The sequence below is a fragment of the Eleutherodactylus coqui genome, chromosome 1, assembly GCF_035609145.1.
Source record: "Eleutherodactylus coqui strain aEleCoq1 chromosome 1, aEleCoq1.hap1, whole genome shotgun sequence".
Taxonomy (NCBI): Eukaryota; Metazoa; Chordata; class Amphibia; order Anura; family Eleutherodactylidae; genus Eleutherodactylus; species Eleutherodactylus coqui.
This window is the reverse complement of record NC_089837.1, coordinates 324,294,726-324,317,495: the sequence shown is the minus strand read 5'-3', so window position 1 is coordinate 324,317,495 and position 22,770 is coordinate 324,294,726. Positions and strand designations below refer to the sequence as shown.

The 22,770-nt window shown below is 42.2% G+C and overlaps 1 protein-coding gene across 3 annotated transcripts in view; it reads left to right on the top strand.

Annotated features, from left to right (window-relative positions):
- STPG1 (sperm tail PG-rich repeat containing 1) overlaps window positions 1–22,422 on the top strand; it is a 98,425-nt gene extending 76,003 nt beyond the window's left edge. For all 3 annotated transcript variants that reach the window (XM_066575091.1, XM_066575092.1, XM_066575093.1), the window contains 2 exons: window positions 1,981–2,171; window positions 19,078–22,422. In XM_066575091.1, coding sequence (XP_066431188.1) covers window positions 1,981–2,171; window positions 19,078–19,151 — 265 coding nt within the window. In that variant the 3' untranslated portion in view covers window positions 19,152–22,422. The remainder of the gene's footprint in view (window positions 1–1,980; window positions 2,172–19,077) is intronic.
- The last annotated feature ends 348 nt before the right edge of the window (window positions 22,423–22,770 follow it).

Here is a 22,770-nt window from a genome sequence, read left to right as displayed (position 1 = left end):
GTTTACTGCGTGTGTGCTGGGGGTAGTAGTCGCTCATTAATACCCTAGACTGCTGCTACTACTGAAATGGAACTAATACTGTGCTCCCCCTATACTGCTGCTTTGGAATTGTTACTGGGGCCTGTCTTGACTGCTACTATTACTGAAATGGAACTAATACTGTGCTCCCCCTATACTGCTGCTAGTGATATGTTACTGGGGCCTGTCCAGACTGCTACTACTACTCAAATGGAACTAATACTGTCCTCCCCCTATACTGCTGCTAGTGATATGTTACTGGGGCCTGTCTAGACTGCTACTACTACTAAAATGGAACTAATACTGTGCTCCCCCTATACTGCTGCTTTGGAATTGTTACTGGGGCCTGTCTTGACTGCTACTATTACTGAAATGGGCGGTTGGGCAGCATGTTACCCAGGAGAAGTGGCAGCGGAGTGTCATGCAGGCAGTGATTGTGCTTTGTTGGAGGTAGTGTGGTGTTTAGCTAAGGTATGCCTTGCTAATGAGGGTTTTTCAGAAGTAAAAATTGTTGGGGGTGGGGGCACTCTTGCCACTATTGTGGCTTAATAGTGGGACCTGGGAACTTGAAATGCAGCCCAACATGTAGCCCCTCGCCTGCCCTATCCGTTTCTGTGTCGTTCCCATCACTTTCTTGAATTTCCCAGATTTTCACAAATGAAAACCTTAGCGGAGCATAGGTCCCATACAAAAATGCTCGGGTCGCCCGTTGACTTCAATGGGGTTTGTTACTCGAAACGAACCCTCGAGCATCGCGGGAAGTTCGACTCGAGTAACGAGCACCCGAGCATTTTGGTGCTCGCTCATCTCTATTTATGACTATATTCATCTATGAAAGAGTGAGAAATTTTTCTTTGTGCATTGTAAGATGTGCTCTTTGCTTGGTCTACAAATGTAATTAAAGGGGTTTTCCGGGACTTTAAAAATAAGTTAAAAGAGATTAAAATCGCCTATCATGACCACTCCCAATCCAGCGATGCAGCCTGGTTGCCTACTGCACTGAACCTGGAAAAAGCAGTGGGCAGTTACTTGTGGTTCGTTGGGCATGTGACCACTTAGCCACTTCTGCCTCTAGCAGTGATTCTTCTAAGGCCGCTGAAGCTGGTGAGTGACGGAGTGGTCATGTGCACAATGAATGGCACATAAGCGCTTGCTGCTTCTTCCTGGTTCCATGTAGCAGGCATCAGGGCTGCAGCGCTGGAGAAGGAGTAGTTGGGTATTCCATTTTTATTAAAGGGGTTGTCCCGAGAAAGCAAGTGGGGTTCAGTACTTCTGTATGGCCATATTAATGCACTTTGTAATATACATCGTGCATTAAATATGAGCCATACAGAAGTTATTCACTCACTTTTCTCCGTCCTCGCGCTGTCTCTGCGTCCCCGTCGCCATGGAGCCGTCTAATTTCTTCCTCAGCAGTCTTTTTTAGACGCGCTTGCGCAGTCTGTACTCTCCCCGCTGTGAACGAGCTGCTCCAGCGTGCCCGCGCGATACAGCTCATCTGCGCATGCGCAGACGAGTTATCACTGCACGGGAGCGGCGTTTCATTTATTACAAGTGCACGCCTCCACCGATGACGTCAGTCACCTGCTCACATGACCGGCGTCTCGGGAGCGCGCATGAAAGCCTCCTGGAAGCACGGTGCACCGTGGAACGCACCCTGGGACATCACAGGCGCCATCTTGGAAGAAGAACTTTATAAGTTGTTTTTTCTTCAAAACGGTAAGTAGGAAGCGGTTTATAACCGCTTTAAAGGGCTGCTTTATGCCGGGGGATGACAGGGGGAATGGGCTAATTGAAAATTTTGAGGTTTTGGCTCTGGACAACCCCTTTAAGTTTTAGGCCCTTTTAAAGTCCCAGAAACCCCTTTAAAGATCTGTAACAGTTGCATGTTAAAAAAATGTATATACTTCATATGTCTCCTCTTGTATTTTTATGTACTAAGAGTTATTTTTTGTCCTTTAGGAAGAAACATTACCTTTGTTTCTCAGCCCCTGCTGTGCCAGTGCCCAAGACACCAATTGTCCCAGGACCAGGACACTATGACCTAGTGGATTATGAAGAACCAGTCAAACATTACATTTCCAGCGCTGCATTTGTGTCAAACACAAGTCGTTGGTCAGGTGATGTCGCTGCAGCAGATGTTCCTGGTCCGGGTCAGTATCAGTTGTATGTGTTTCTATGCTAGTTGATCTCAAGAAATGAAGATTTAATAATACTGAACAGTTTAAGCTAAATATTGCAACAAAATCATCTCATATCCGCATAATAACATGCTCCTCACCTAGAATGAATTATCCTGTTTTCCCAAAAATAAGACCCTGTCCTATACTAATTTTTGCCCCAAAAGAGGCACGGGGTCTTATTTTCAGGGGTGTCTTATACTCACCTAGCAGGCACGGTCCATGTCCCTCCTGCTGGCCACTGGCACTTCGGTAGGCTTCCATGTAGTCCTCAATGCCAACGGCGCATCTCTTGCTGGTAACAGGGCTTGAATTATGTCATTCAATGAATGGCTGTGATCAGAGCCGGTGCTTGATGAACTAATTAGCTGAGGGGGCACTCAGGAACCAATCAGACTAATCGCTTGCTGGAGGCGGGATATTCAAGCCCCGTCACCAGCAAGAGATACTCCGTTTGCATTGAGGATTGCACGGAAGCCTGCCGGAGAGCAGCGGGAGGGACTCAGATAGCGCCTGCTAGGTGAGTATTGCTTTTTTTCCATGCAGTGTACCTAGGGCTTATTTTCAGGGTGGGGCTCATATTTTAACCCCTTCCTTGGTAGCCTAAGAACCTATGCATTAATGTCCCTCTCATCTAGAATCTTGTTGAACAATGTTCCAGGCAGCCCAGTAGGATTGTTAGAGAGGATGACTTATCTAAGGAAAAGCATGGCCACAAGTGTCCAAAGGGGCCTCACAATGTATCACCAGGGTGGGAGATACATGGTGTGTTACCAATCGACTCTGAACACAATCCAAGAATCAGTTTGCTGCCTGCCTGTCTGCTATCAACAAACTGAAGTTCACGCTTTTGGGTAGAGGTAATTCTACTGCTGTTAGGCACCTCAACACTATAACACACAGGAACTTTTCAGCAAGATTTTTTTTTCGGTTTTCTAGTCCAAAATAGGTATTGAAACTTTTTATATTTTGTAGAACCCATTTAAAGATAAATGATCAGGAATATAAGTATCAGGTTTGTTTTGGTATATCAGTTTGTTCAATCGCGAATATTAATCACAAAATTTAATCTTCTAATTGGCCTATGTAAAACAATGCATAATGTTTGTACACTGTGTAATGTATGATGTTTCTAAAACACTAACTGCAAAGAACCCATGTTGATGTTACTTTCTTAACTTTATGTGATTGTTCCCAGCAAGAGAAACCAAGTAGTTTTGTAGATATGATACCTTTTAATAACTAACAAAAATACATGATGTAATAGCGAGCTTCCGAACCAACGCAGGGTTCTTCTTCAGTCTTAAATTAAATATATCCGATGAGGCATGCATATTTATACACACTTATGACACACATACTTATGACAAGGCACAGACATGGGTGTGATTGGTTTGCACTTCAAGGAATACTGCAACAGAAACACAAACATTTTTAACTAGACACTGATAAGGGAGTGAGGTTTATGGTCCCTGAATTACTGTTGGGGGGGTTGCCAGGCCAGGAATACTGCAACATAAATATAAACATTTTTAATCAGACACTAATAAGGGAGTGAAAGTTTATGGTCCCTGAATTACTGTTGGTGGGGGTGGGAGTGGGGTCACCAGGTCAGAAGTGTTATCTGTGCTATACAGTTCTCATACATGCCATTCACCCATAAATCCTCATGAATAATTTAGCCCTCTATTGAACGTGTCAAAAGTTGTTCTAAATTTATATTCCCAAATTCTTCTATGGCTTTGTGACTTGAAACCACCCTTCAATATCATACCTTTCATATCTCCTATGTCATGTCCATGACTAGAAAAGTGCTCAGCCACAGGTAACTCTGTCTTTCTCTGTTTAATTGTATGGCGATGAGATCTTAGCCTGGCTTTCAGTTTTTGCCCTGTTTCTCCAAAATAAAGGCCCCCAACAGGACATTTACTGCACCTAATCAGGTAAACATCAGACGTGGAACATGTAAATGTCCCACGGATCTTATAGTCTTGTTGTGTGTTGAGGATTTGTATCCTGTCCACAGTCAATACATGTGAGCAGGTCTTGCAGTTCCCAACCTTACAGGTATAAGTTCCTTCTTATGTGTCAGAGGGTAATGCACTCCTGATTATAAAGTTCCTCAAGTTAGGAGGTTGCCTGTAACACAGAAGCGGAGGGTCCGGGAATATGGTTTACAGACGGTCATCCTTGTGCAGGGTATGGTGGAGTTTTCTTGCGGTTTTCCTTAGTACCTCTAGTTGCGGATTGTAGGTCACTACTAGAGGCACACGATTGTTTTTCCTTCTCCTTGTATTGGAGTAGTTGATTTCTGCGTATCCTGGTGGCTCTGCTGATTTGGTCATCAATTGAGGTGGGATGGAAGCTCTGATTTATAAATCTCCTTTTAAGATGGTATAGATGTTCCTCTCTGTCTGTTGCGTTGCAGCAGATTCGGTTGTGTCTGATGTCCTGGCTGTGGATGATGGCCTTTTTGATGTGTTTAGGATGGGAACTATCCCATCTGAGGTATTGAGTAGTTCGAAAGTTTTATAGTGGTGATCAAAAAGTTTATTTCCGTATATGAGTAGTTTAATGTCAGATTTATAGTTCATCAACTTTTTGAACCTCAGCAATGGCTTTTGAGCAAATTTTGAGCGATAACATTCCGTGTAAAAGGGCCTTAACTGCAATGCAAAATGCTTGTGTCACTGAGAACGGTGATCCTATTGGTAACCGCTCATTGGATCACTGTTACCAGTGACCAATATACATGGACATATAGCTCATATCTACATTGCATTTTCTCCAGCCCTCTTTTCACTGGGAATCCTTGTTAGGTAATTGGTGTCGTTATGAATCTTTGTTTTTGTTTTTTTTTAGCAAACTTCTGAATGCACACAACACCTATTTGACTGGACCAATAGGGTTACAGCAAGGTCAAATATATAATTAATTTGCCAAAACAGACCACAGAGAACAAAAAAGGTGTGTGTGTGTGTATGTATATATATATATGTATATATATATATATATATATATATATATATATATATATAATTTATTAGTATACAGAATAAAAGACACCCATTTTAACAGACCAGGATACAATTGTGTTAAAGCGAAGCAAGAGGAATCTGCACCCACATTTCACAGAGCATAATTGTACAGGGTACTTATATATTGTATATCTATATAAGAGGCGTAACTCGAAGTTTCTGGGTCCCAATGCAAAATCTGTAACAGGGCCCCCAACTATAATGCTTTATTCATACTACTAGGCTTACTATATGGAGAAGAGAGGCCTTATGGGCTCCCTAAGTGTCTTGGGCCTGGGAGCAACCACATCCCCTATAGTTACACCCCTGATCTATATATTAAATATATCTCCTCCTAATCAGCATAGCAAATAAGTTCATAAAGTGCAAGTGCAAAATATAACTAGAGTAACATAATAAAACAGATATAGTTATGTAGAATAAATATAAAGAGCCTTCCCTCTACAGATAGTATAGCAGTAAAGTACAAGTGCAAAGTATACAAGGGATTATATATACATAGAGACCCTGCAGCTGCCATCTCCACTGCACATTTCACCCATCCACTTTTTTACGCGGTACAGGAATACACTTCCCCAACCTATTTATAGCCCCAGGTTAACAAAAACAGGAAACGCCTGTAAAGTATCCAACATCATACTACAGATCTCATAGCATGGTATTAGGCTTCACAAAGATGGCCAGTAATGTCACATGACAATAGTCATGTGATGGCCAAGGAAAATGGGAACAATATATCTAGCGCCATCGTAGTGAAGAGAAGAGGTGAGGAAAAGTGAAAAAGAGAATGCAGAAGCAGCAGCTCTAACATTCAAAACACAGCCCTCAATATGAGTGGTGTGTTCAGGGGTTTTATTAAATGCACACGGCCATCAATGAGGGAAGGTTACTTGAAGTAGCTGACTCACTTTACTACTTCTCAGTCAAACCTTTTTCAGCCTGTGAGGTCCTATACATTTGCTGCTGCAGCCAATGACAGTGCTCAGCGATAGTTTCTAAGGACTTTCATTGGCTGCAGCAGCTTATCTGTAGGCAGCTCTGGCTGATTTCAGCCTCTAAATATGACCTCAGCAGGGAGACCGGAGTCGGCGGTTGGGGGCAAGTGAGCAGCAGTGAGTATCATCTGTTTTGTCATTTTACACCATAGGAGACCCCTTAGGCCTCATGTCCACAGGCCATTCTCCATGCAGAATCCCGCAGCGGGTCCCTCCTTTCCCGGGGACATGAGGCTAAAAAAAAGATGAAACTTATCTGTCCGGACGCTGCGGCTCTTCCCTCCATCACGGCCGGATCTTCTTTCTTCGGCCCGGCGGATGTGCTCGCCGGGCACTCCATTTTTTTTTTTTTTTAACTCCTATTCTCCCGCGCTACCGCGCCAGAGAGCAGAAATTCAGGTACGGGTGTTCCGCGGGTCCGGACAGCTTCCATAGGCTTCAACAGAAGCCTGCGGGAGCAGTCCCCGCGGGAGACCCGCACTAAAAATGGAGCATGCCGCGGGTGTTTTCCCGCAGACGCAATCTGCGCCTGAAGAGAAAATGACATCCACAGGTATTTAAAGGGGTTGTCCCGCGGCAGCAAGTGGGTCTATACACTTCTGTATGGCCATAATAATGCACTTTGTAATATACATTGTGCATTAATTATGAGCCATACAGAAGTTATAAAAAGTTTTATACTTACCTGCTCCGTTGCTGGCGTCCTCGTCTCCATGGTGCCGACTAATTTTCGCCCTCCGATGGCCAAATTAGCCGCGCTTGCGCAGTCCGGGTCTTCTGCAGTCTTCTATGGAGCCGCTCGTGCAGAATGCAGGCTCCGTGTAGCTCCGCCCCGTCACGTGCCGATTCCAGCCAATCAGGAGGCTGGAATCGGCAATGGACCGCACAGAAGAGCTGCGGTCCACGGAGACAGAGGATCCCGGCGGCCATCTTCAGCGGTAAGTATTGAAGTCACCGGAGCGCGGGGATTAAGGTAAGCGCTCCGGTAAGCTTTCTTTACCTCCCTGCATCGGGGTTGTCTCGCGCCGACCGGGGGGGGGGGTTGAAAAAAAAACAAAAACGTTTCGGCGCGGGACAACCCCTTTAACTATCTGCGGGTGTCCAATGCATCCCTATGGGGCGCGGATCACGCTGCGGATTTTTAATCACATTTTACCATTGGACATGAGGCCTTAGACTGCCCTTTCATAACTCGGATAACCCCTTTTTAAGGCTATAATTGGAGTTGTAGTTTTACACAGTACTAGGTTATATAGCAGGGCTAACCTGACTTTGCAATTAAGATCTATACTGAGCTTGATTCTGCTGTTGGATTCATATACTAAGCTTAGTTCTGGTGCTAGACTCATGTGAGCTTGGTTCTGGTGCTGTGTTTATGTTCTGAGCTTTGTTCAGGTACTGCATGTTATGCACCTGGTTCTGGTACCATAGTTATGATTAAGTGTCTAAACACACTGTGCGGCTGTACGAGGGGGTGCTTATAAGTCTTTGGCTTTACCCAGAAAGAAACGAGATAAGAGATGAAACTTTACACTTATTCCACATACTCTCCACTGATGTCAACACACTTCTTACATCGGTATTCCAAGTTCTGTAAGCCTTGCAAAAAGAAGGATTTCGTTTGTGCCTCAAACCAGTCATCCGTAGCAGCAATGGCATCAGAAATGGTGTGAAATGTGGTACCCTTGATGTGTTTCTTCAGGTTTGGAAGCAGATCATAGTCGGAGGGAGCTAGATCTGGTGCATAAGGTGGGTTGTCAACCAGCTGGAAGTCTAGCTCCACCAGTTTTGCCGTGGTCGCTTGTGCAGTGTGAGCGGAGGCGTTGTCTTGCAGGAACAAGATTCCTTAGGACTGCTTGCTGCGCCTTTTGGCCTTCAGAGCTGCCTTCAATTGGTCCAAAAGTTCAATGTAATACCTGGCATTGATGGTGGAACCATTTTGAAGGTAGTCCACTAGCAGCACGCCCTCCTTATCCCAGAACAGAGACGACCCACAGGCCATAATCTGATATGTTACAAACCTGGCAGACAGGTTTGTAGTTGGACAGTAGTCACCAACAGCAGATGGTGAGGCACACAATCATCACAGGTGTAATTGAGTCCAGACAAAACAGGCATACAAGGTATCAGAAAGTATTAGAAGGAGATATCAGGTCAGTTAAAAAAAATAGTAAAATCCTCTTCTCGAACCTATAGCAAGCGAATGACACTACTTTGTTTCTGTTTCGTACTCCATGGAATATACTGTAAAATTCAACGAAGGTTTTGATCAGTTGGTATGATGCCTGTCCTTGCTGCATAACTGCTCAAGAAGGGGACTGGGGAGTTTTATTGTAAAGCAGCCTGATAAATTCAATACAATATGAGGTGGGCGGGCACTCTTCGGGCAGTGATGGCAGTTGGAGACCTAACTTCATCATTAGCATACTAATTTTTAATTCAGTTTTCATTATTAATGTCAAATGTTCTTTTAAGTTTACTTTCTACAATGGTGGATCATGTCATTGCCTAAAGGCCTGAATGCGTGAAGATGTCAGTGTAAGATAGTGCCTTCCAAAATGCTTGATCTCCGAAGGAATGCTGTTTGAGCACGCAATATTCTTTACCCATTTCAGTACTGAATGTTTGCCTTTCTACAAGAGTCAAGAAAAATGTGAAATTTATATTGTTACAAAACAATTTACGACATTAACGTTTCTACATGTTACTCTTTAAATGTTAAAGGGGTTGTCCCGCGAAAGCAAGTGGGGGTATACACTTCTGTATGGCCATATTAATGCACTTTGTAATGTACATTGTGCATTAATTATGAGCCATACAGAAGTTATTCACTTACCTGTTCCGTTGCTGGCGTCCTCGTCTCCATGGTGCCGTCTAATCTTCAGCGTCTAATCGCCCGATTAGACGCGCTTGCGCAGTCCGGTCTTCTCCCTTCTGAATGGGGCCGCTCGTGCCGGAGAGCGGCTCCTCGTAGCTCCGCCCCGTCACGTGTGCCGATTCCAGCCAATCAGGAGGCTGGAATCTGCAATGGACCGCACAGAAGACCTGCAGTCCACCGAGGGTGAAGATCCCGGCGGCCATCTTCACAAGGTAAGTAAGAAGTCACTGGAGCGTGGGGATTCGGGTAAGTACTACCCCGTTTGTTTTTTTTATCCCTGCATCGGGTTTGTCTCGCGCCGAAGGGGGGGGGTAATTGAAAAAAAAAAAACCCGTTTCGGCGCGGGACAACCCCTTTAAGTAACTTTTGTTTTTCATCCTCATTTGTATATTAAGGAGTGTCACCTTACTACCTGCAGGTGTCACTGTTGTTGTTTTTATGTCCAGGTACTGGAGAATTGCTGCCTTGAATCCCAAGGGCATTTTAAGTCAAAATGTTTTTGTGAGGTCTTGAATGCAGTTATTTACTTTGTGAAGAGTTTTTGTTTGTGAACTGTCAGTAAGAAATGTCTAAATAGTCACTAACCTAATATACAGCTTCAATTTCTAGCATGGTTTGACAACCTGTTAGTTCTACAGGAGTCCTACACACTAAGTTTTAAAGGGACTCTGTCAGCTACTTTAAGCCTATAAGCTAAGCTTACGGGCTCAATGCAGCTGACCACTCAGTACAGGGATAGAAGTTTTATACTTCCCTGCCCTTCTCCTGTTCAAACTGTTAAATGCATTGAGCTGCATGCTAATTAGTCCTCTCACTCTATGTATAGAATGGGAGGGCTTCTTGGCACATACTTCAGTGCATTCAGCGCTGACAACGAAGGAATAAGTGGGAAAGTAAAAACTTACATCTTCGAATTCAGTGGGTCAGCTAGTTTGAGCCCATAAGCTTAGCTAAGGTCGAGTTCACAAACAGCGGATTTTACACGAAATTGCACTCCGCACGGAAATTCTACAGTATTTACAGTAGCTTCAAAGGGGATGAGATTTTGAAAATCTTGTCCACAAGCTGTGGAAATAATCTGCACAAAACCTGTGCGGAAATTGATTTGCGTTGCGGAAATCAAACCCACAGCATGTCAACTTTATCGCCGTCTCCACGGCAGATTTCACCTCCCCTCAGTGGGGGGCTGAATTCCGCACAGAAATTTTCGATAAAACCTGCACCAAATGGTGCGAGTTCGGAGGCAGGCTTTCCATGGCGGATATGCAGCTGAATGCCGGCTGCGGATGTTCCGCTGGAAATCTGACCTGTGTGAGCGCAGCCTAATAGGGCTAAAAGCAGCTGACAGATTCCCGTTAATTCACATGACAATAGTGTGCACATCAACTCTGTACTTCAGCACACAGAGTCCCTACAAGTCTGTATTATGGACCTAAAAGGACTCCGTGTGCTGCTATCTTGTGTCCCCATGAGAAAACATCCATGATTTTCTCTTACAGATTTCACATGAATTTGTATACAAGGCACATGGTGTATATTGTAGGCACATATCATGCCATAGGTACCACATACTGGATATATAGCACATAGATCCATATTTTGGTTGATTTGCAGGTGGCCTAAGGGTGACAAATATTTCCAGCATAATGGGTAAGAAACATTATATTGGGATATTTTAGAAATAATTTTGCTGATTGTTGATGCCATTGTACGCTAGAAGGAGCCCCTAGAAGGAGTTGTCGTTTTGCTGCAAAACTCGGTATTCAGTTACATCTCTGCTTCTTACCTTCCAATACTGCTCTGAGTACAGCAGCGTGCACCAGCAACTGCTACTGAGCCCCTCTGCTGGCGTTCATGGGATGCACCTGTCATTTGAAGCCACTTCCACATCACCTGAACGCTGGCAGCAGGGCTCAGTAGCAGTAATAAACATTATATTGGGTGTATTTTAGAGATAATGGTACTGATTTTTGATGCCAGTGTACACTCTTTGTAAGAAAAAAAAATCAGACCCCTAGAAGGAGTTGTCAGTTTGCTGCCAAACTCGGCATGCAGTTACATCTCAGGCAGATATACAAATGATTAGAGTGGTGGCGTGATTAGATAAATGGTTTTGCCACCTAAGACCCTAAAAGTGGTTCCACCCTTGGCCTATAAAAAGGCTGTCAGAGGCTACTTGTGTTTAGTGAACCTCTTTTTCCGCTTGTGTAGAGCTTGTTGACCACTAGTTGCCTCTACAGCACAATCAAAGAGATTTTGCCCAGTTAACAGAATTTAAGAGGGGAGCTTTATTAGAATGCAAGAAGCTGGATGGTGATATTGACTAATTGCCGCTACCTGGGCCATTCTGACCAGCCTGTTAGGAGGTGTTAAGACCAGTGGAGGCATGAGGGCATGCACGGAAGGTGACTGGGCTCAGGACGCCCTCGACAGAACATTAGTAGAGAGGATCATCTGACCTTCCGACAAGGATGAGCAGCCCCAACTGTTGTTGTCCGCCATCCAGAGACAGGTGGTACCATCATTACAGTTCCCCGTGTTTGTCAGAGCCATTTCCAGGTGCTTGTATGAAGGACAATTGGTTTCATGGCACCCATTACATGTACTGCCTTTGACACCCACCCACTAATCGGCTCCATTTGCAGTGGTGTTGTAAAGGATGAAACTGGACTGCTACGGAGTGGAACTGGGTTGTCTTCAGTGACAAATCCAGGTTTAGTTTGGGCACTAAGGATGGCTATGTTCATTTCTGAAGACCTAGGGGTGAGCCCCTCAATCCTTATTTTGTTGTGGAGCTGCACACTTCCCTCACTGCTGGTGTGATGGTTTGGGGGGCCATCACATACGACAGTCGTTCATCCCTAGCCTTAGTACAAGGGACAATGACAACTCATTGAGAGTCACGAGAGACATTATTTATTTATTTTTTTAATTCTTCCACCCTAAATTGTTTCATTTTGTTTTCCAATGGAATTGTACAGATAGTGGGTCACATTGAAGGTGCGAATAAATCCCAAATACTTCATCTTTGTCAGATTTTTGAACATGATAAATACTTGGTATTTTAACAGTGGTGTGTAGACTTTTTATACCCACTGTAGTGTTTTTAGGAAAACCCACCGTGGCTAAGTTGGAAGTTATGAAACCTAATACAAACATCTTGTGTGATGTTTTTTCTCACTTTGGCTGCATTTTTTTGGGTCTTTAGCATTTTTACAAATTGCAATATTCTCTAGGTGTGGCATGTCTTTCTAAAGGGAAAAAATGCCTGAAGATAAATATATGCTTTTTTTAACAGGCTTTTTTTGTTGGAGTTTTTTTTTTTCAAACAATTCATTACATTTTTTACAAGCCATAGAAAAACACCACTAAAATGTGTGACAGAAGCCTTATTAAAAGAACATAAAAGCTAGGTTTTGGGATACAGTTAAAAATAGTTGCAGCAATCTCCAATCCTTATACCGGCTTCACCCAGGGGGGAAGCGTAGTTGCACGATGAGCGTTACGTTTTTGCGCATGTGTGTGCGTATTTTACTGTATTTTTTTGTGCGCATGAAAATAGAACATGCTACATATCGTTTTGCGCTAACAAAATGCGCCTTTTAAAATACGCTCATGTGAACGAACCCATTGAAAGCAATGGGTTCTATTCACTGCGCCATACACAGTGCTAACACGCCTGTGTAAATAAGCTCTATGGCCAAATTAGAACTGTTGCAGTGCAACCAGATTTTAGCATGCATGTGGAGGCAACAACCAGGTATAGAGCTCCATGGCGATCTTTGGTAACTGCAGATGGTTCCGGTGTTGCCGCAGTAACTTGGGTACTAGAATTGGGCTGCATTACAGCGATCCTATTCTAAATTTTCTTTTTTTGGCTGAAGGTTAATTTTAAAATATTCATCTTGCTATTTTTGTCCTTGAGATTTTAAAACTGATTTGACCAATTAATTTACACATTTATTCCATAGGAGTAGAGAGCGCCATTTACAGTGGCAATTCATCATGGCCACATGAGACAGTAGTCAAGATAAATTTAATCTAGGACTCTCATATATTATGATGATCCATGTGGATTTTACAGCTGACAAAACAAGGTGTTACTGTGACCCACTTAAGTGTGTGGCAAATTGCAAGGTTTGCATAATGAATTAATTAGAATGCCTTTCTGTCCATTCATGTTATTAGGAGGAACTCCTTTGGCAAAATAACATGCACACCCATTGCTCAGTGCCTCTGCTTCCTGCTGTGTTAACAAGTACAAATAAACTTATTTTACAGGAGAACATGACAACATTTCATACACGAACGGAAGTCATGAAATGTTTTTCCCTAGTTCATTCCTTTCAGAGCTTTAAGGCTCATTTACATGCAATGATTATCGCTCAAAATCTGTTCAACCGACCCAAAATGAGCGATCTTTGTTACATGTAAACACAGGCATCGTGCACTTTTTGTCTTAACAATGATTTTAAGATGAACTTAAAATCCATCCTTTAGCCGCAGAGAGATAAAGTATCTCTCAATAGACCGCATGCTGTGTTCTCCGCGGGAGTCGTGAGATTACATTGCGTTCTGCCAGCAGCCCTGAGGAGAACAATGCAGCTGTTTGCACAGCAGGGCATGTGCTTAGTCACACGCTGGGCTCTGCAAACAGCTCCTGGAGGACCATTTACATGCAAATGAAGTTGATAAAATGTTAGTGGACATTAGTGTCCACTAACACTTTATGCAAAAAGATCGCTAAAACTTTCAATCTTTCATTAATTTGAATGATTGTCTTTGCGTGTAAATGGGCCTTTACTTGCAGTTGTACTGTCTACAGTATAACTGTGGTATAGTTTGGGTATTTTTTTCCCAAGAGGGCAGAAACCTCTTTACACTCAAGCAACATGTTGTTGATACTGCCAGTTTAGCATTGGACAGTTGGGCACAATACAGTGTAAGCGGAGGAATGAAAAAGACTTAAGGCCCCCATACACATCAGATTTATGTTGTCTTAACCTGCTGATAATAGCAGGGCCAGACGACTGTCTGATAGAGGGGAGTCTCAACTTTACTTTACCGAGAGGAGATGTTGGGGGGGGAAAGAAGGATCAGGGATGTTGAATTTCAACATCTGTTAGTCCTTCAGAGATCAGCCAGTGCCAAAATGTATCTTATTTATTACAATTGCTCAGAAATCTCAAGAAATGTTTGCCTGAAAATCCCAATGGATAATACAGCCCCTGTGGATGTACCCTCATTGCTTTTTACAGATGTCCCGATGTGAGAAGGGTTTGCTAGTTAAAAAGAAATCCCTTTCGAGAATTGCTTTCTATTTTAGTAAAGGGTATTAAGTCATTGTATCTTCCAAGTAGCTATTTTAAAATTACTGGTATCTGCCTCCTATATTTATCAGCTCTCATGTGAGGTGATTATTTTGCTAGTCACTTTTAAGACTGAATCATCTGGTCGACAGCCAGTTTTGACTCTTTGGGAAGTCAGCCATGCGACATACTAGAACAGGAAATGGTATTGTTTCATATAATTTCAAATAACATTTTGATGTGTCATGTGGTTTGTTACAAATAATTATATCCAAAACAGACGTGTTTATTCTAGATGTATAATTTTTCTTTGATCTTGTATGACAGTCTTGGAGCTGAAAAAGCATTGTTGACAAGGCAGCACATGTATTGAGCTGGACAATTAAAGGGGTTTTCCAGACAGCATCTACAGTTAGTGCCAGGGTACATTGGGGTTAGAATGAAATCTACACCGCCGACCCCTGTATAGTGGACAGTGCTTGTAATTGCAAGCACAGCTCTCATTGATTTCAGTGAGACCCCAGCCTGCAATTGCGAATGCTGCCACTACACTGGGTTAGAGCAGCGGCTTTCGCTCATACCCTGGTATATTCCGGTACTGACAGAGAGCGCTTCCTGGAAAACCCCTTTAAATTTGTAGTCTATGGGTCACATTTCATCTATATCCTAAATGTTCCAAGGTACTGTATCCTTCTGACACCGATTTAACATTTGAAATGAATTTATTTTCTGAATGGATATAGATTAAATGGGTTGTTGTTTTAACATACTTTTTGAATTGATTTTTAAACATGGCCTCAAATATATGTGGCCCTATATTCACACTTGGGAATTGCAGAATGGCCACCAATGAAACTTAAGTGGTTTATATTTGGCTAAAAATAAAGGTTAAGTATGTGTCATAAACCAAATAGTAATGCATGGATGTATAAAGAAGAAAAGGGGAGAGGAGGGAGACCATGAGTCTCACCCTATAACACCATATACTTCTTTTCCTACAAAACGCATGCCTTAAGTTGGGACTATAAACCATATTTCAATAAGACATGTAGAGATCCATTTTAAGTGAAGGTAATATGATGCTGCCGGGCAGAAGTGAACATCTGCCTGAGCAACAAGGTTTCATTGGGCAGTGGTTTGAGACTCACAGCCGTTGTTACTAGCTGGCTCTCAAAACAACCAGAGCAGGGCAAGAGGTGAAGTAAACACATATTTGGCTAGAAAGCTTTCAGCCAAGCAGGGGTCAGAAGGACAGCTGGGTGCTTAATGAATAAAATCCTATGCATTTCGTATGGTGCTTCCATCTTTTTGTCCACCCCTTGTAAGTACACTTTTTTCTTTTAATTTTCATACACAAGAGTGAATGGCTATTGCATTCCCTAGTGGTCACAATAGAATTTCCCTGGTAGTATATTTTGCTCACCGGGCCGGCGTTTGGTGGGAGATCCTATCCTCGAGGGGGCCCACTGCTTTAATCATAGTTACCGCGATCTAGTTGTGCCAGATCGTTTGCCACAAGTCCCTTTATCCCCAGACTCTATCCTCCCAGTTGCCACCCCGTGCCTGTCACTTATTGTGCTCTGGGATCGCCTACTATAGGCAGAACATAATACCTGTGGCATAACGCTGCGGATTTCCGCTGCGTGAAATGCGGCAGAAATCTGGCTGTGGGCATTAGCCCTAAGAGGGAGCCCACCAGATCTCCCTCAGCAGCATTCCAGTTTCATCTGCTCTTCTCCGGTTTGTTCCCTGCTGCTGCGTAAAGAGGGGTTAATCCTACTTGCTGCTTATCTCATCTTGCCAAAAGAATGAATGTAGTTTCTGCTGGAACTTGGTAAAGCCTGCTCTCCACAACTAGCAGTCAGGACAACAGAAGAGAGGGTGGGAGTGAAGAAACATCACAATCTGAGCGCAGTCTTATTCCCCGATCTGCCCATAAAGAAGCTCCTTTAGAAAAAATGAATAAATAATTACTTCCCCTTCCCTTCTAGTGTGCTGCAATAAAGCAGAAAGGTAATGGCTTCCCCACCTAACCAGGTACTTACATGACATGAGCTTGTAGCTGCTCCCAGTCTGTATTGAGTAACGACCAAAATCTGCTGGACAGGACCCTTTTTCTAGTCGCATGTTCTACAACAGAGCATGATAAACAACAAATGTAGGTGAAACCCTTTATATGTAATATATAAGACAATCTAGATTTTCATTCTCTATGATTTACAGTATTTTAATTTTATTATATCTGCAACATATTCTACACTTTGTAAGGTTATGAACAGAACATTCCAGCAACATTCATTTCCCCTTCTACAAGTTTGTGATTGCTAGAATTTCACAATTAAAGAGATACTTTTAAGGTGCTTTTATATGGCTCGATTATTGGGCCCGAACATACCTCCGAACGTTCATCCGACGAACAGGCCATTTAAAAGTATTAAAAATCAGCCAGCAAATGCGCAAACACTTACTCTATCGCTGATCATTCGGTTTCAACAAACATTAACCCTTTCCAATCCACTGTCTGATGTCTGAAGACATTCTGATTTAAGGCTGTACAGCTCTGATGTCAGAAGATGACCGGCAGGCGATTCTTACTGTATATTACTGGCCGCTCTGTTGTCCATGGCCTCTCCAGGATGTCCCATACCACAGTACTGGCTCTAGCCAGCAGATGGCGCCATTTTATAATGGCAGAAAGAGAAAGCCCCCCTAGGAAACCCTGAATCGATAATTGGATTGCAAAGAGTTAAAATGCTCGCTGCTCGTCTGTTCATCGTGTTTGTCTCCATAAGCTTGGCTCTACTGCTTACTAATAAAATGTAGCCTGATTGTTTTTGTTTAGAATTGTGATATGGCCGAGAACAGGACATGAAATGATTTTTTTTCTTGAATTTTTCTTTTCACGTTTTTTTTTTCTTGATCAACCATACATGAGAAAAATCGCTCATATGAGCCTCAGGCTAGGCTCAGACGGGCTGATTCCAATTGCGTATTCCCCAAGCGTAGTAAAAATTGCAGCATGCTCTATTTTGCTACGGACGCTACGCAGATGGCCTCTGTTGAAGTGATTGCTAAGCGATGGTGCGGGAAATACCAACCTTTTAAAAAAAAAGAACTGTACTGCACATGACCGATGGCGAGCTGCCACTGTCATCCGTAATACAAGAAAATGAGGTACGCAGGGTCGCCAGCTGGGCTCACAGCCAGAATTCACTTCCTGCATGCAGAATCCAGTCCATCCCTGTGAGCCCAGCCTCATAGGTTATAATGTTAACTGTCTTTGAAATATATGGACAGCACATATGTTTGTGAATAAGCCCTAATAGTGGACACATTAACAGGAAAAACATAAACAGAAGTTTTTTGCAGTTTGTAGAGTCTCCTGTTGTTTTTTTGCTGTTACCCTTAGGCTGTTTCTCACCTCTTTCAGAATTGCCCATTGTGCTCTTGGGGTGATGTTAACAGGATCCCCACTTCTAGGGACACCAGCAGCCCTCTAAAATGTTCTCCCTTTTTGGGTTGTCACAGCAGCAACTTTGGATCTGCTGTGCCTTAAACTGATTTGACTTTGGGGCCAGATCCAGGAGCATCCCCCAGGGTTCCCCAGTTTTCCCCCCACCAGTCAGTATTTGGTTTTCCCTCCAGCGACCCTCAAGCCATTACCCCAGAAATAGTCTCAGTTAAAGGACAACTGACACACTTGTTCAGGCTTTTCTGTAATGCTGTACTGGGATGTAGACAGAACAGAGCATACTACTTTCACAATGTAGATCAATTCAAGCGGTCAGGGCAGGTAGTAGACAAAGGAAAGCATAGTCCGATAACAAGCCAGGTCAGTATTGGAGAGGTGTGGTAGTTCAGTCATAGATCAACCAATAGTAGTAGATGAGACAGAGACACACTTGCACCTTCAGATAGTATAGTATCAATTACTCAGGTGCCTAAAGAGTATCCCTTAATTGCCTTAAACCTGTCAGGATTGTTTGGAGACTGGAAAACTAGTTGCATGCATTAGCCTTCCATAGGTGGACCAGATGCATGGACTGTCATTGCTCCATGCACACTGGCGTGTGACACTACGTATACATACACGGGAAATGAATGGCAGCATGCTCTATTTCTCTGCATATGTACGCAGTCTGAGCCATATACCCTTGTATTGGCTGCATATAATACACTATTCATTTGGTGCGGAAAAAAAATCGCAGCATGCTCCATTTCAGTGCGGATTCCGTATGGACGAGATCAATAGAAGTCAATGGGTGGGGACAAGCCGCAGTACATCCATGAATACAATTGTGAATGCACTGTGGATTTGAAGGTTAAAATCAATTAGGGAGGTAGGGAAAAGGCTGGGAGGTGGGGTTGCAGATTCTTTTCAGTGCGGATGATCCACAGTGCATCCTCGCAGAAAAACCATTACATCCCTGATCTCCTGCAAATGGTTTCAGCAGGTCTCCTGTTGCGGAAATCCGCATGCAGAATCTGATCCCCCTGTGGACATGAGGCCTTAGTTGAACAATAGGACAGGAACATTATCTGTAGTAATAAAAGCAAAAGGTCTAATAAATTTACTTGTCTGAATATGCCATCCTACTAGCACTGACCATGAGCAGGTGAGCCCGTCATCTATGTTCTTTTCTCTTCTGTCAACCACAGGTGCTTATCATCCTGAAGTCCCAGGGAAACAATCCTTTCTATACAACAGTGACAAGAAGTGGGTTCCAGCATAAGCCACACACAAAGCCCAGCTGTAATGAACTCCATCTAAAGAGCGCACCTTGGAAACTTGGCTAAAATGAACTCTTCTGTCAACTTTAAACCATCATGAATATAAACAGCGCTGCAGTTTTTCTTGTGCCCGATTTTGTGAGTCCCAATTATCATCCTAAATTGGTTGCTAATAACAGAATTATTAGTCCCTTGTTATACTGTACGCCTAAAGCTCTGCTTGCATTCCTGTTATGGTTCCTTTCCGCAGGTTTTCATAGCTTTTTCAATAGCATAATCTTTCTTGTAAAAAGAGGAACATAACAGAAATGATGCACCATTATAAGTAATAATCTTTTATTATATAGTACTAACATATTCTGTGGCACTTTACAAACCGGAGGTTTGCTACCCATTAGAGATTTGGTACTTGTAACTACCGTTCTAAAGGGGCCATATATTGTTTGTCTTTTATTACTTCTAGACATTTGGGCAGTTTTGTCAAATTCTTTTAAGATGCTTACTCAAAATACCTTTTAGCAATTCGTAACACATTGCTCTATTTAATTTGCCACATCGTTTGCCAAGTTCTGATCTGTATGGCACAATAGTAATATGGGAAGAACAATGCTGGAAACAAACCCGTTTTTATGAGCAATTATAAAAATAAGAATAACTTTGGTGTGGTTCATAAGTAGGCAGTAAGATGACAAGAAGCCTACTTCACAAGTAGGAGGCAATGATAAAATGGCTTGAATTCATGTAGTAATAGACATAATGGGAAAACAATTAGTAAAAGAATGGAACATTAATTACAAAATACAATCTTTAAGGGTTTATGGGGCATGCTTCTTAGAGAATATAGATCAAGCAGGCAGAACCGTGGCTTAAGAGTTAGTGCGGTTGTCTCGAAGCACTGGGGTCCTGGGTTTGAATGCAACTAAGGGCAACACCTAAATGGAGTTTGTGTTTTCTCCTCATGCTTGCTTGGGTATATTCCGAATAACCTTGTCCCCAACCAACCAACACTCCAAAAGCATACTGATGGGTTCATCGATATTCCTTGAAATTGGCCAAGGGTGTGTGTCTCAGATAGGGAGATTACGGTAGATCCCCATTTTGGGCAAGAACTGATATGCATGTGCATGGCAATAATTTGTGTACAGCACTGCAGAATATGTTGGTGTTATGTAAGCAACAGGAAATAAATATAAATATCTATACTTAGTTTTCGTTAAACTGTGTGAACTTTGCCATCTTGACCTTTTAAGCCTTATCTAACTGCTCAGACTATTTTCATGTAACCCTCATGAAGATAGAAACAGCTATGAGTGCCTCTTGGTAGCAATAATTCATGCATCTGTTTCATCCATGTGTAACCAAAAACCTTCTGAGAATAAGGAGACTAGTCTAATGCGATTATCTCTCACAAGTCTTCTTCCTCATTCCCTTGTATTCATTCTGTTGTTGAAGCTATCTGACAGACACTCTTCCCATCCCTGAAGGTTTGGAACATTTTTATGTTATGAGATTTTGTTATTTCATGTCTAAGCTTTTATAAGTGCTACATAAATATAGGCCGTGCAATGCTCTAAACCTCCACTCGCACGCATTTTAAATCTACTTTTATACTCGGATGTTTGGCTCCAAACAATGCACTAGCAGCTTCTGTTTTCTTTATTAATTAGTTCTGTTGTGACCATGCCTAAAACTACTGGATCGGGTGGCAGTTTACAACTTCCCATACACTGATTCCTTTCCTATTCATTATACTCCGATTTATAAACGCTACAACAAAAATAGTTTCCATGTTTTATCTATTTATACATTTATTGTGTTCAGAATTTGTAGCTTATTTCAGTTCTGCATGTTGACAGAACAACATATTTGACACTACCATATACCATCATTGTAGTCATTTTTCCTTTGTGATTTCCACCATTTGCTACAAAATTTTTCCCTGTCTGTATCTGTCAATCAGATAACATGAAGGAATGGAAAGATTACTTCAGTTCTTGCCTATTATTGGTTTAAAATGCCACTGTTGTCAGTTATGTCTTTCATACATCTTCAAGCCGTATTTATACGTTACAATATGTAATTTTTCTGCTCATGTAAATGCCATGTCCGTGTTCTCTCAATCATACCTCAGGCCGTTCACTAAAACATTCAACCCTACAATAAGTTATGACTCTTACTCAAATCCATAAGATCCAAAAGTCAAGAATATCTTTAAGGTGATCAGATCTGATTCCATGAACTTTTGGCAATCTGTTTCGACGTCATCAACATCCTGATTTGCAATGTGATCTGGACCTTTAATATTTTAATAGCTGTTTTCTGAGTAGCTTGATTGACCAACATAAAGCCACTTTTACACGCAAAGATAATCGCTCAAGATTTGTTCAAAAGATAGGATGATTGACAGTTTGAGCGATCGTTTTGCGTAAGCTGCTAGTGGGCACTAATGCCCATTAGTAGCTTATTACCTTCATTTGCATCTAAATGAGCCTCCCTGAGCTGTATGCAGAGAACAGCAGGTGATCTGTTCTCTGTATTCAGCGCTATTGTTCTGCCATGGGACTGCGGCTGAATACAATGTTGTCAGCGCTCCCCTGGAGAAACACAACGTTCGGTCCCTACTATTAGCTCTCCAGCCGAAGGATGGATTTTAAGCTCATTTAAAAATCATCGTTCAGCTGAAAAGTAAACGATGGTAGCATTTGCATGCAATGATTATCACTCAAAAGACATAGTTTGAGTGAATTTTGAGCTATTATCATTGCTTGTAAATCAGGCTTAAGTAATATGGGAAGGGGCTGTGCCCTTTTTCTGAACAATTCTTTTTTCCAACTAACATACTACTTTAGCAAGCATTATTTAGTTCTTGAAATTGATCACAAATCTTATGTATTTTATATATTGTATGTTATTTTACACATATCTCAGTTCTATGTTCCTTGCTACAGTTAAAAGAAAATGGAAGTGAACCCTTTGGAATTACTTCTTTACTTATCGCTAATAAAATATAGTTTAATTCTTATCCAAGTCAAAATGATTGATATAAATAATCGAACTAATAACACAAACAGCTGTACTGTTCATATCTTTATTGAACAAATTGAGTAAACATCCACAAATCAGGAAGAAAATGTTATATAATCACTGTGTTAATGACTTCTTCAAGAGCTAATTCGCAAACAAGTCTTTCAGTAAGAGAGATGAAACTGGTATGTGGGTTTCACAAGTGCTTTACCCAGTAAATAAAGGCATACAAAGCCTGGTTATTGACAATTCTATTGTAAGGAATTACTATTTTTGTGAACCTAGCCTCGTTGTGTTATAGAGATACATGAAAATGGGGAAGGATACAAAAGCATTGCTAAAGGCCTGGTGTATATCCTTTCATGGTTAGGATGATTTTACACGGGACAATATGTTGGGCAACAGATGCCCGACAGGTCGTCCCAGCGATACTCATTTCTGTGCTTTTACACAGGAACGAGCATCACTGACTAAATGAAGATGTAGCAGGCTGGGGATTGCCCCCCCACCCCCACCCTCCTTCATTCACAGTAAGCAGACAGTCGTTCATAAGTGAACGACTGCATGTTTAGACGGAATGATATGCCGTTCATTTTT